General features: G+C 39.8%; 1 protein-coding gene across 2 annotated transcripts in view; it reads left to right on the forward strand.

The window, feature by feature from the left end:
- Positions 1-14,348, forward strand: part of slc6a15 (solute carrier family 6 member 15) — a 65,038-nt gene that overhangs the window by 28,760 nt on the left and 21,930 nt on the right. Inside the window, exons 3-5 of one of the 2 annotated variants that reach the window (XM_061894439.1) lie at positions 4,456-4,613; positions 5,994-6,120; positions 6,190-6,371. In XM_061894439.1, the coding sequence (XP_061750423.1) occupies positions 4,456-4,613; positions 5,994-6,120; positions 6,190-6,371 (467 nt within the window). Of the gene's footprint in view, positions 1-4,455; positions 4,614-5,993; positions 6,372-14,348 lie in introns of both variants that reach the window. The other variant, XM_061894437.1, reaches the window with a different exon arrangement.

Here is a 14,348-nt window from a genome sequence, read left to right on the forward strand (position 1 = left end):
CACACACGGACACTCTGCTCTCATGAAACGTCCCTCAATTGTATATGCCACATATTTGATTTTATTATTATTTTTTTTTAAGTTGCGCATTATTTACTTTCCGGAGTAATTATTTTGGTTAAGTAACAGATCTCTGTAATTCATTACTTTTTAAAAGTAATTATTGTCACTGTAATCATTTATTTGTTGTTGATTATTCCGTCAAAGTAGTAGTAATAGGAGTGTGTGTAAGTGTGTGTTTACTTAGCCTGTATGTTGTTTGCTGTCTGATGTGGCTTCCTTCTATTTTACATCAAGGTTTTAGACTGGTGCTGGTTGTTGCTTTTATCTGTAAAAAGCTACTTCCTGCATTGGGTTTTCTGTCTGGTTGCGGCCCACAGCTTATTTTTTAACGGCTCGCAGGACATTTTAAAAATAAAAAACATAAAAAGTGGACTAAAAGAGCAAACAGGTGTAATGTAACAAGAAAAATGTTACATTGTTGACTCTTGTAACACAAAACATTTACTTTAAAACTGTCTTTGTTTAAAAAAAAATAATGCAAACTTATAATCAACGATAGATCTGAAGTTGATCTAGAGATTTAAGCGTTAAAAGTAAAGATAACATATATTGATATGCAACTTATTTTCAACACTTTTATAAGTGGGGGCCCTTTTGAAACTTTTTACGGTCATTTTTCAAAAAAATAATGACTCAAAAGCAAAGTTGTTATGAATTACTTATATATATATAAGGCTTCAATTACTTTACATCACATATTCCGTTTTGACAAATGTTTTGTGGAAAATATTGCATATTTTGTGTTTTTGCCATTTAATAATATATTAATATATTTTTCACACTTTAATGACTGAGACCATTAACATACACCAACATTGAGGGAAGCCATAATTGTTACAATATGTATTGTAATTTAAGTCTCTAGAGAAAAGGGCTATATAAATACAATAGTGCTTATTTCCACGCCTTAGATGATATCAGCTACGAGTGGCACGTTATTGTAAAGTGATTTTATGAAATACTGAATAAATGGATAAATGCGAATGGTAAGGGGTCGAGAGTTGGCTGATTTACTGGTCATCAGTAAACCCTAACGAAGAATTGTTTATTTTACTTATAACGGGATGATAATTGGAGAAACTAGCGTCAAACTGGGTTTTGTTTACAAAACAGCTGTGTGTGATATGGTGAGAGCAGAGAAGCATGGACAGAGAGTGGGTCTTTAGCTTACAGAAACAATTCTTACGATAAATGTTATTAACGATAACTGCGGTAAAACTTCCAACGGTTAGTATTATCTCTTTAAATTCAATCTCACGGACTGACTGGCACATTCTTCTTCGTAGCTGGTTACGCTCTGGTGTATCGCGGTTCATGTTAGCCTTCGGTTAAAGTGTCCAAAGCATTTATTGTTTTCGTGTTTCACTACTTCACATTCTCTCCCCTCCTTCATGTGTTTACGCTGACCCAAACAACACAAGAACCAAACCTAGAACTAAGGTTTAAAGAACATTAACATTAATGCTGTATTTTTCAAACCGCCTGTATTACTTTACATTCTTAAATAATCAATATTTGGACCTTTCTTTCTTATTTCTTTCTTTAGTTTATTTCGAACATGAACACACTTACAGCATAATACATCACACAATTTTATATAATTTCTCTATACATCATGTCCGAAAAGGAGTAAGAAGAAGCAAAGCTTATTAATCCTACTTCAGAGCGTTTGCAAATATATACATTCATTTAGTGAGTTTTTTTTAATAGTAGAATGACATCCGTACAACAGTTTTGTAAAATATAATTAAGTCAATCATTATTAACATACTAAGATGAAGAATATCTTATTTTTAATTAGGTTAAAAGTGTTTCTCATAATTCTTCTTCTTCTTTACTGTAAGCACTGTTAATTTGAACAACTTCTTAAAGTGGATCATATGAGTACAATATTTAACTTCTTTACTCAATCCATTCCATAATTTATTTACACATACTGATACGGTAAAGGTTCTAAGTCAGTGGTTCTTAACCAGGGTTCGATAGAACCCTAAGGGTTCGGTGAGTCGGCCTCAGGGGTTCGGCAGAGGTCAACACACCCGATTCATCGTGTGAATAAAAACTTCTCCCTATCGGCGTATTACAGATACGGCAACAGCAGAAGTCAGTGATTTGCAGGTGTGTAATTTGTTGTGAGTTTATGTACTGTGTTGGTTTTGTTGTTTGAACAAAGTGACGTTCATGTATAGTTCATTTTGTGCACTAGTAAAAAAAACATGGTAACACTTTAGTATGGGGAACATATTCATCATTAATTAGTTGCTTACTAACATGCAAATTAGTAACATATTGGCTCTTAACTAGTCATTAAGTACTTATTAATGTCTAACCCTGACCCTGACCAAATAACTTTAAATTAGGTCTTTGTTACTTACAATATGTTCCCCTAGTGTCCAAATAACTCTTAAATTAAGTATCTGTTACTTAGAATATGTTCCCCATACTAAAGTGTTACCAAAAACATATAAGTTGTATAAATAACTGTCTTGAATTTGAAAAAATAAAATTATTTTTCATTAAAGAAGGGTTCGGTGAATGCACATATGAAACTGGTAGGGTTCGGTACCTCCAACAAGGTTAAGAACCATTGTTCTAAGTGTTGTACCTGCAAACACATGTTTTAAATTAGATTTTCCTCTAAGGTTATATTTCTCCTCTTTAGTTGAGAAAATTTGTTGTACATTCTTTGGTAGCAGGTTATAGTTTGCTATTTACATCATTTTAGCTGTGTGCAATTTTACCGAATCATCGAACTTTAATATTTTTGGGTCAATGAATAAAGTGTTTGTATGTTCTCTATATCCAACATTGTGTATTATTCTAATTGATCTTTTTTGTAACAAGGTTAACGAATGTAGCGCACATTTGTAGTTACTCAGATATGGTAACACTAGCGAGCAGTAGAGAATATGAAGTAATTTTTGGCCCAGGACGTATTTTGCTTTATTCAATATTTAAATGTGTTTTGCCACCTTATGTTGTATATTTTGTATATGAGATTTCCAGTTTATTTTATCATCTATTAATACTCCCAAAAATCTGGTTTCTTTTACCCCTTCAATGTCTACTCAGTCTTTTTGTATTACTGTATAATGCTCTTTTCTACTATTACCAAATAGCATTATTTTAGTTTTACTGAGATTCAAAGATAGTCTGTTTGTGTCAAACCATCTTTTTAATTTGTTAATATCTTCTGTTATTTACTGTATTATCTTCTGTGTGTTCTCTCCTGAACAGAAAGCAGTTGTGTTGTCTATAAATAAAACTAACTTTAAGTCATTTGTAACTTTACAAATGTCGTTTGTATAAAGATTAAACAATCTTGGCCCCGGTATTGATCCCTGGGGTACACCACAAGATATATCTAGCCGTGGTGACATTTGTTCATTAATTTATGAATCACCAACGTTCTAATCGTGATGCATTGGAGAATCGATCAGTTTTCCCACCTCTATCATATACAAGTGTTGTCCCTATTACAAAATTGTAGTATCGGTACCGGTACAAATATGTGTTTCGATACTTTTCAAAATAAAAGGGACCACAAAAAAAACGTTGTTTTTATTTTAACAGAAAATCTTCTGATATATCAAACATACGTTCCTTGTTGTACTCAAAGAACACTCAACCAAAATCTTCTTAGACTTTGAGGTTGGCTGACAAATCTTTCAAGCAGTACATTCTGTTTGAAAGACAATTTTAGAATTTTAGTAATATTTTTATTTCTGTTAAAGTTCAACAAACACTTGTCGTCGACCAGTCAGGTATACTTAGCACAAAATGGCCCTCTCATTACTATGCTAGCTCATTTGATTGATTGATTGTAACTTTTATTTGTAGATTGCACAGTTCAGTACATATTCCGTACAATTGACCACTAAATGGTAACACCCGAATAAGTTCTTCAACTTGTTTAAGTCGGGGTCCACGTTAATCAATAAAATTTCGACTCTGGTGGGACTCGAACCCAAAACCTGTGAATGGCCTGAGCAGTCCCTACAAGTCCAACGCGCTATCCATTGCGCCACAGAGCCTCATATAAGTAGTTCACGGGAACATAAACACTACTTGAGCTGTCACATCTTGTGTTGGTAGGTGAGTGGCAGGTAACTTTGTGAACGACTTACGTGTTTGCACATTGAATAACGAACTGAAAAAGGAGGAAACCTACCCTGTCTTTTTGGCAGCCATCTTGTTCCTTGGTTCCACGTCATGTGACCAACCTACAGCAAGCCTGGAGGGATAAAAGACAAAAGAACGTCATTTTTGTGTTGTTTTTTGCACTTTCAGTAAACAGAAAGACTTGGTTTCATGAAATTAAATCAAAATAAATGTCTAAAATGTTTTCTCTTCCTTTTATGACTGTGTTGTTTGTCTCATTGTGGCCACTAGGGGCGTACCTGGTGCCCTACTTCATCCTGCTGGTGCTGATCGGCATCCCGCTCTTCTTTCTGGAACTTGCCGTGGGACAACGCATCCGGCGGGGGAGCATCGGCGTGTGGAACTACATTAGCCCCCGCCTGGGGGGCATCGGCTTTGCGAGCTGCGTGGTGAGTCGCGCACTTAAAATTGCCGGAATGCGACGTGTTTTGCTCGAAACAAACTTTAGCATGCTACCTAGCTAGTCACAGATTTGACTCGTTACACGCATTGCTTGTCGACCATGTCTGCTAATTACAGATGCTACTGAAATACCCTTAAAATGTGATTCTTTTTAATGTTAGCTGGCTAAGTCATGTACATTAGGCATACTTGCCAACCTTGAGACCTCCAAATTCGGGAGATGGGGGTGGGTGGTGGTTTGGTGGTAGTGGGGGGTGTATATTTTAGCGCCCCGGAAGAGTTAGTGCTGCAAGGGGTTCTGGGTATTTCTTCTGTTGTGTTACGGTGCGGATGTTCTCCCGAAATATGTGTTTTTCATTCTTGTTTTGTGTGGGTTCCCAGTGTGGCGCATATTTGTAACAGTGTTAAAGTTGTTTATACGGCCACCCTCAGTGTGACCTGTATGGCTGTTGACCAAGTATACTTTGCATTCACTTGTGTGTGTGTAAAAGCCGCATATATTATGTGACTGGGCCGGCATGCTGTATGTATGGAGGAAAAGCGGATGTGACGACAGTTTGTAGAGGATGCTAAGGGCAGTACCTTTGAAGGACGCCCCCATTATTGTTGTCCGGGAGAAATTCGGGAGAATGGTTGACCCTGGAGATTTTCAGGAGGGGCACTGTATTCGGGAGTCTCTCGGGAAAATCAGGAGGGTTGGCAAGTATGACATTAGGACTGTCAAAAGTCGTGTTATTTTGTTGACGTTTTGTCATACAGTACAACAATAAATAGTAGGACAACTACTGTTAGCAGGAACGTACAAACCTTGGCAGAGGTCTACATTCTTATTCGGGATGCACCGATCGATCAGTATTACTGTTTTTTTGTAGGCTCCAACCCCAAGAGGGACAAGCAGTAGAAAATGGATGGATGGATGGTGAAAAAGTACGAAATTTCTGAGCACACGGTATTAACTGAAATTGGAAACATTAACAAAATCATCCATCCATTTTGTACCACTTATCAGCTGTTATATTATTGCTAACTCTTAATAATTTATATTAACATTCTGCTGTAACGTGCTTATGTTTACGCTTCTTAAATTTTACTAAGCACTTACCTCCTCTCTTTTTTTCCAGCTAACTTAGCTACCACGCGTTCTCCTGCTTGTTCTCGCTGTGTAAGATGTTTAGCACCGTCCTAATACTTCATAATGATACTTAAAAATACTGACAAATGCAGATTATTTGCTGTATTGGATGTGGTTATTATTATACCAAAGGATCAAAAATAAATACAGTGGCATTAAAAAGTACCAACTGTCATCTCTAGAAGACGTGGCGGTTGAGACGGTGGCCCATGCTCATGGAGTTTCCCCCTGACAGGTGTGCTTCTTCGTGGCGCTCTACTACAACGTCATCATCAGCTGGAGTCTCTTCTACTTCTCGCAGTCCTTCCAGCAGCCCCTGCCATGGCACGAGTGTCCCCTTGTCAAGAACAAGAGCAGCACATGTAAGAAAAGAGCGAGTCACGGTCCCAGACCGAAGTCCGTCTCGGCGTCAACCTGGTCTTTGTGTGCAGACGTGGTGCCCGAGTGCGAGAAAAGCTCGGCCACCACCTTCTACTGGTACCGCGAGGCCCTGGACATCTCCGACAGCATTTCCGAGAGCGGGGGGCTCAATTGGAGGATGACGCTATGCCTCCTGGCCGCCTGGTCCGTGGTGTGCCTGGCCATGATCAAGGGAATCCAATCGTCCGGGAAGGTAAGGACATGGTCTTGCTAGGGTCTTAGCTCTTTAAGTATAGCGCTTGACTATGGAGGCTCATTGGGGTCTTCGGTACTTTTAGTGTAGCGCTTGGTTATGGAGGCTCATTGGGATCTACGGCACTTAAAGGGTCAGTGGCCTTGTGGTTAGAGTGTCCGCCCTGAGATCAGTAGGTTGTGATACCAGTCATACCAAAGACTATAAAAATGGGACCCATTACCTCCCTGCTTGGCACTCAGCATCAAGGGTTGGAATTGGGGGTTAAATCACCAAAAATGATTTCCGGGCGCGGCACCGCTGCTGCCCACTGCTCCCCTCACCTCCCAGGGGGCGATCAAGGGGATGGGTCAAATGCAGGGGACAAATTTCACCACACCGAGTGAGTGTGACAATCACTGGTACTTTAACTTTAAGTATAGCGCTTGCTATGGAGGCTCATTGGGGTCTTTGGTACTTTAAGTATAGCGCTTGGCTATGGAGGTTCATTGGGGTCTTAAGTACTTCAAGTATAGTGCTTGGCTATGGAGGCTCATTGGGGTCTTTGGTACTTTTAGTGTGGCGCTTGGCTATGGAGGCTCATTGGGGTCTTTGGTACTTTAAGTGTGGCGCTTGGCTATGGAGGCTCATTGGAGTCTTTGGTACTTTAAGTATGGCGCTTGGCTTTGAAGCTTCATTGGGAACTTTGGTACTTTAGGTATAGGGCTTGGCTATGTAGGCTTGTTGGGATCTTTGGTACTTTAAGTACAGCGCTTGGCTATGGAGGCTCATTGGGATCTTTGGTACTTTAAGTATAGCGCTTGGCTATAGAGGCTCAATGGGGTCTTCGGTACTTTAAGTATAGAGCTTGGCTATGTAGGCTCGTTGGGATCTTTGGTACTTTAAGTACAGCGCTTGGCTATGTTGGCTCATTGGGATCCTTGGTACTTTAAGTACAGCGCTTGGCTATGGACGCTCATTGGGATCTTTGGTACTTTAAGTATAGCGCTTGGCTATGGAGGCTCTTGGGGTCTTTGGTACTTAAATATAGCGCTTGGCTTCGGAGGCTTATTTGGGTCTTTAGTACTTTAGGTATAGCGCTTGGCTATGGAGGCTCATTGGGGTCCTTGGTACTTTTAAATATAGCGCTTGGCTATGGAGGCTCATTGGGTTCTTTAGTACTTTAAATATAGCGCTTGGCTATGCAGGCTCTTTGGGGTCTGTAGTACGAAATCCTGACAAATTTGCTGAATAAAAATTCATTATATAGTCTGTAAGATACGGTACTCTGAAAAGTACTAAGTGTTTCAGACCAGAGAAGTTGTGAGATGAAGAAATGGCTACTTGATGAATGTAATTGTGACATAAGAGGAGGGATAATAGTAAACGCAATTGCCAAAAGAATCAAAGATTATTCCCGAGAGATTAAATAGTGTGCCCATTTTCTCCAATTAGCAGTGGCTCGACTGACCCTGCAAGCAGCTAATGCCCGTCATAAGACGTGAGAAACGGCCACCCCGGGAAAGACAACGGGCTGATCCTTCCGGGCGCTAGTCACGCCACTGTCCGCCTTGATAGTCCAGGTCCGAGCAGTTAAAGTGATCAAAAATCACATGCCAGGACGAGGAAGAGCGTTTTGGGACACGGTGTCCTGGCGTACATACAGTAAGCTGCTGCCTTAAAGTGAGCTAATGAGCGTTGAGGGGATTTATCCAAAACAAGAAACAGTCTTTTGTTTGGGTCACTGGTCCAGATACTAGTGCAAGTATTTTTTTTAACACTGAATTTATGTCACTGAACATTTTCCGTTTGAGTTTTGTGAGCTGAATCAAATTATGCTGACAATTTTGCTGAATAAGAATTTGTGAGCAAAATGTATTCAGTGTATAAATATTCATTCCTTCAAAACTCAAGACTCACTTTTGGTATATATTATTTAAAAATTTAATATTTCTGCACTGAATTTTTTTCACAGTACATTTTTTTTGCACACAATTTTATACGCAGAATTTTTTTTAAACTAACTTTTTTTTTTGCACTGAATTTTTATACACAGAATTTTTATCATCTTAACTTTTTTTACACTGAATTTTTATACAATTGAATATTTGTACACTGAATTTTTATGAACTGACTTTTTTCACTGAATTTTTATACACTTTGAAAAAAATTACACAATTTTTATTCCCAAATTTTGTATAACTTTTTTTGCACTGAATTTATATAAACTTTCTTTTTTACACTTAATTTGTATACATTTGAATATTTTTTGCACTGAATTTTTGTACACATATTTTTTATAAACTGACTTTTTTGCACTTCAATATTTTTTGTGCATTTTTTTGCAGTGAATTTTTAGACACAGAATTTTTATAAATAACTTTTTTTTTCTACTGATTTTTTTATACACAGAATTTTTATAAACTGACTTTTTAACACTGAATTTTTGTATACTTGAATATTTTTTACACAGCATTTTTACATACTGACTTTTTTACGCTGAATTTCTATACCCAGATTTTTTATAAACTTTTTTTTGCACTTAATTTTTATACACTTCAACATTTTTTACACTGAAATTTTATGAACTGATGTTTTGTACACACTTTAATATTTTTTACAAAATATTTTTTGCAGAGTTTCTATAAACTGACTTTTTTACACTTTAATATTTTGTACACAAAATGTTATTGCACTGAATTTTTATACACAGATTTTTTTATAAAGTAATGTTTTTTTTGCACCGAATTTTTAAACACAGAATTTTTACAAACTGACATTTTTTACACAGAATTTTTATACACAGAATTTATATACACAGATTTTTTTATAAACTAATGTTTTTTTTGCACCGAATTTTTAAACACAGAATTTTTACAAACTGACATTTTTTACACAGAATTTTTATACACAGAATTTATATAAACTTGACTTTTTTACACTAAATGTTTAATCAATAAAATTGTTAGCATAATATATGTAAAAAAAAAAATAATATATATATATATATATATATATATACGATTCTGGACCACCATACGGCGCCTCAGGAAGGGGAAGCAGTGCACTATCAACACCGTGTATGGTGCGGATGGTGTTCTGCTGACTTCGACTGCGGATGTTGTGGATCGGTGGAGGGAATACTTCGAAGACCTCCTCAATCCCACCAACACGTCTTTCTTTGAGGAAGCGGTGCCTGGGGAATCTGTAGTGGACTCTCCTATTTCTGGGGCTGAGGTCGCTGAGGTAGTTAAAAAGCTCCTCGGCGGCAAGGCCCCGGGGGTGGATGAGATCCGCCCGGAGTTCCTTAAGGCTCTGGATGCTGTGGGGCTGTCTTGGTTGACAAGACTCTGCAGCATCGCGTGGACATCGGGGGCGGTACCTCTGGATTGGCAGACCGGGGTGGTGGTCCCTCTCTTTAAGAAGGGGGACCGGAGGGTGTGTTCCAACTATCGTGGGATCACACTCCTCAGCCTTCCCGGTAAGGTTTATTCAGGTGTACTGGAGAGGAGGCTTCGCCGGATAGTCGAACCTCGGATTCAGGAGGAACAGTGTGGTTTTCGTCCTGGTCGTGGAACTGTGGACCAGCTCTATACTCTCGGCAGGGTTCTTGAGGGTGCATGGGAGTTTGCCCAACCAGTCTACATGTGCTTTGTGGACTTGGAGAAGGCATTCGACCGTGTCCCTCGGGAAGTCCTGTGGGGAGTGCTCAGAGAGTATGGGGTATCGGAATGTCTTATTGTGGCAGTCCGCTCCCTGTATGATCAGTGTCAGAGCTTGGTCCGCATTGCTGGCAGTAAGTCGGACACGTTTCCAGTGAAGGTTGGACTCCGCCAAGGCTGTCCTTTGTCACCGATTCTGTTCATAACTTTTATGGACAGAATTTCTAGGCGCAGTCAAGGCGTTGAGGGGTTCCGGTTTGGTGGCCACGGGATTAGGTCTCTGCTTTTTGCAGATGATGTAGTCCTGATGGCTTCATCTGGCCGGGATCTTCAGCTCTCACTGGATCGGTTCGCAGCCGAGTGTGAAGCGACCGGAATGAGAATCAGCACCTCCAAGTCCGAGTCCATGGTTCTCGCCCGGAAAAGGGTGGAGTGCCATCTCCGGGTTGGGGAGGAGACCCTGCCCCAAGTGGAGGAGTTCAAGTACCTAGGAGTCTTGTTCACGAGTGGGGGAAGAGTGGATCGTGAGATCGACAGGCGGATCGGTGCGGCGTCTTCAGTAATGCGGACGTTGTATCGATCCGTTGTGGTGAAGAAGGAGCTGAGCCGGAAGGCAAAGCTCTCAATTTACCGGTCGATCTACGTTCCCATCCTCACCTATGGTCATGAGCTTTGGGTCATGACCGAAAGGATAAGATCACGGGTACAAGCGGCCGAAATGAGTTTCCTCCGCCGGGTGGCGGGGCTCTCCCTTAGAGATAGGGTGAGAAGCTCTGCCATCCGGGAGGAGCTCAACGTAAAGCCGCTGCTCCTCCACATCGAGAGGAGCCAGATGAGGTGGTTCGGGCATCTGGTCAGGATGCCACCCGAACGCCTCCCTAGGGATGTGTTTAGGGCACGTCCAGCTGGTAGGAGGCCACGGGGAAGACCCAGGACACGTTGGAAAGACTATGTCTCCCGGCTGGCCTGGGAACGCCTCGGGATCCCCCGGGAAGAGCTAGACGAAGTGGCTGGAGATAGGGAAGTCTGGGCTTCCCTGCTTAGGCTGCTGCCCCCGCGACCCGACCTCGGATAAGCGGAAGATGATGGATGGATGGATGGATATATATACATATACATATACATATATATATGTATATATACATATATATACATATATATATATATATATATACAAATAACAGAATTTCTTTCACACCCCTCTGAAGTTAATAATATTTATTTTATATTCACATTGTTTTTAATGGGAGCCACCAGCAGTAAGATCAATTCGGACCGAGAAAGCGACAATTTCCCCATTAATTTGAGCGAGGATGAAAGATTTGTGGATGATGATATTGATAGCGAAGGACTAGAAAAAAATTAAATACAATTTTTAAAAAAGCGACGGCTTTGGGCGGCGGCGGTGTGAGCGTTTCAGATGTAATTAGACACATTTACTAGGATAATTCTGGAAGATCCCTTATCTGCTTATAGTTTTAATAGTGTTTTAGTGAGATTGTAAAGACATACCTCGAGGTCGGATGGCTGCGGTGAACACGAAGTGTCTCAGAGAGAAGCCGAGGAGCCAAGCTCACAGCTGCCTTTTTAACAGCTGCTGCAGGACGACGAATAATCCAATGATTTCTCCGGTAAGATATATATCACAATTTCCCCATTCAAAAACATGCTGGTTGACGTAGAGAAAACATGTTCGCTTGACTGCTCTGCGTTAAAGCTTCACAACAAACAAAGAAACACCGACTGTGTCTCGGTGCTAAAGACGGCTGCAATCCACCACTTTCCACCAACAGCATTGTTCTTTATAGTCTCCATTATTAAATGAACAAATTGCAAAAGATTCTGTAACACGGAAGTCCAAAATACTGTGTAATTACGGCATGAACAGAGACGACTTTTGGCCGTGTTTGGTGCAGCGCTAATATTTCCTTACAGTCCGTGACGTCACGCGTACGCGTCATCATTCCGCGACGTTTTCAACAAGAAACTTGCGGGAAATTTAAAATTGCAATTTGGGAAACTAAAAAGGCCGTATTGGCATGTGTTGCAATGTTAATATTTCATCATTGATATATAAACTATTAGACTGCGTGGTCGGTAGTAGTTGGTTTCAGTAGGCCTCTAAAGGACCGGTTTGGAACTCACTCGCAATTGCATTTTTCTTGAGGACAGAATTTCTTTCACGCCCCCCCTCCCCCTGAAGTTGATATATATATATTTTTTTAACAGTATATGTCAAGATATACACTATTGCCTCTCATGCCCTCCTCCTTTGGACACCTCACGCCCCCAGCTGAAGTTAATGTTTAATTTTTTTTTTCTGTGTGTCAAGATAGTTCATTGCTAACACTAAAGTTCTCTCTCACGCCCACCTTCTTTGGACCCCACAGGGTGAGGGGGTACCCACCCCGCTGTTTAAGAAGCACTGTCTTAAAGGGGCGGTTTGGAAATTGTTGCATTTTTCTTGAGGACAGAATTTTTTTTTTAGTGTTGATGTTTTTATCAGCGAGTGGCAAGTCGGCAATAATAAACAAATGCAGCCCGTCTAGTGTGCTGCCTAGACGGGTATGTTCAAAGGTGTCACCTTGTGACGGCGTTGCGCTATTTCAGTCCTGCTTTGTCTGAGAAGCGCTTTGACCGACATGAACCCCCCTCCTAACAAAGCAAGATGGATGCCCTCCACCTTGGTGCCAGGCGGTCGCCTATAGCCACGCTCTTTGTCCAGCGCTATCTGCCCCCCGACACGCTTGGACGTAGGTGTCATGGCCGCCGCACAAAGCCCGGGCGCTACCTGCCGGGTCTGCACGACCTGAGCTGGTAGAAACGAGCGCCACGTTTTGGAGGAGGGGCCCCGAAGCGCCACAAAAGAATATTAATGGTTTTTCAACACCCCCCCCAGGAATGTCCTGGGCGTGGAAGGAGCAGGTTTCCATGGCGATACGCGCTCTTTTTCAGCTTGGCTTGATTGTCAAGCCAAAAAAATCAAAAGGGGGAGGTGTTCACGGGGGGCTTTTTGGTGATGCTAAACATTTGAAGCTGGGTTTTTTTTTTTGGCAAGGTTGAGATAAGAAAGGCACGCCACGTGACCTCGCAGCAAACCTTAGCTACGGCTAATTATGAAAGCGAGCAGCCATTTTCTTACGCAGCAAAGCATTTTACGCTAGCATGCTAACATTTTAACATTCAATCATTTCTTGTCGAAGCAGAATTTAAATTGAACTAAGCACAAAACGTGAGCTTGCTAACAATTGGTGGTAGTATTTTAGCTACGTCTAGTCGTTTGAACCTAAATCATTGATTTGCCATCTTGTAAATATGCTAACTTTTCCTATGTTAACATGTGACGCTAACGTTTTAGGCTACCTCTTTAGCTAATTTTATTTGGTCAAACCTAAAAATCATGGCTTTTGATACTTGACACCCTCTTAGAAGTATGCTAGCTTCTTCTATGTTATCATGCTAACATTTCATGCTAGTATTTTACCTAATTATATTCATTTGAATTAAGAATCATCGGTTCTGATTCTTGACACCATCTTAGAAATAAGATAACTTATTCTATGTTAGCATGTCAATGTTAGCGTATTTGCATTTCATCCAATTGTATTTGTTCAAGCCTAAAAGTCATTGATTTTGATGCTTGTTTTTTCTTTTTTTAATGTATGCTAACTTCCCCTATGTTAGCATACAAATGTTAGCATGCTTGCATTTTATCCAATTTTATTTTCCTAAACCTAAAAATCATTGATTTTAATGCTTGGGGTCATTTAGAAAGTATGCTAACTTTTACAATGTTATCATCACAACATGTAATGCTAGTATTTTACCTAATTATATTAATTTGAATCAATAAATCATGGATTCTGATTCTTAACACCATCTTAGAAGTATGTTAACTTCTTCTATGTTAGCATGCTAATGTTCGTGTATTTGCATTTTATCCAATTGTATTTGTTTAAACCTAAAAATCATTGATTTTGATGATTTGGGTCATTTTAAAAGTATGCTAACGTTTATAATGTTATCATGCTAAAATTTTATGCGAGTGTTTTACTTATTCATTTCAATCTAAAAAATCATGAATTATGATTCTTGGCACAATCTCCGAAGTATGCTAGATTCCCCTATGTTAACATACAAATGTTAGCACGCTTGCATTTTATCCAACTTTATACGTTTGAACCTAAAAATCATTTATTTTGATGCTTTGCGTCATTTCAAAAGTATGCTAATATTTACAATGTTATTATGCTAAAATGTTATGCAAGTATTTTACCTATATATATTCATTTCAATGCAAAAATCATGAATTCTGATACTTGACAGCATCTCAGAA

The sequence above is a fragment of the Nerophis ophidion genome, linkage group LG03, assembly GCF_033978795.1.
Source record: "Nerophis ophidion isolate RoL-2023_Sa linkage group LG03, RoL_Noph_v1.0, whole genome shotgun sequence".
In the NCBI taxonomy this organism is placed as follows: Eukaryota; Metazoa; Chordata; class Actinopteri; order Syngnathiformes; family Syngnathidae; genus Nerophis; species Nerophis ophidion.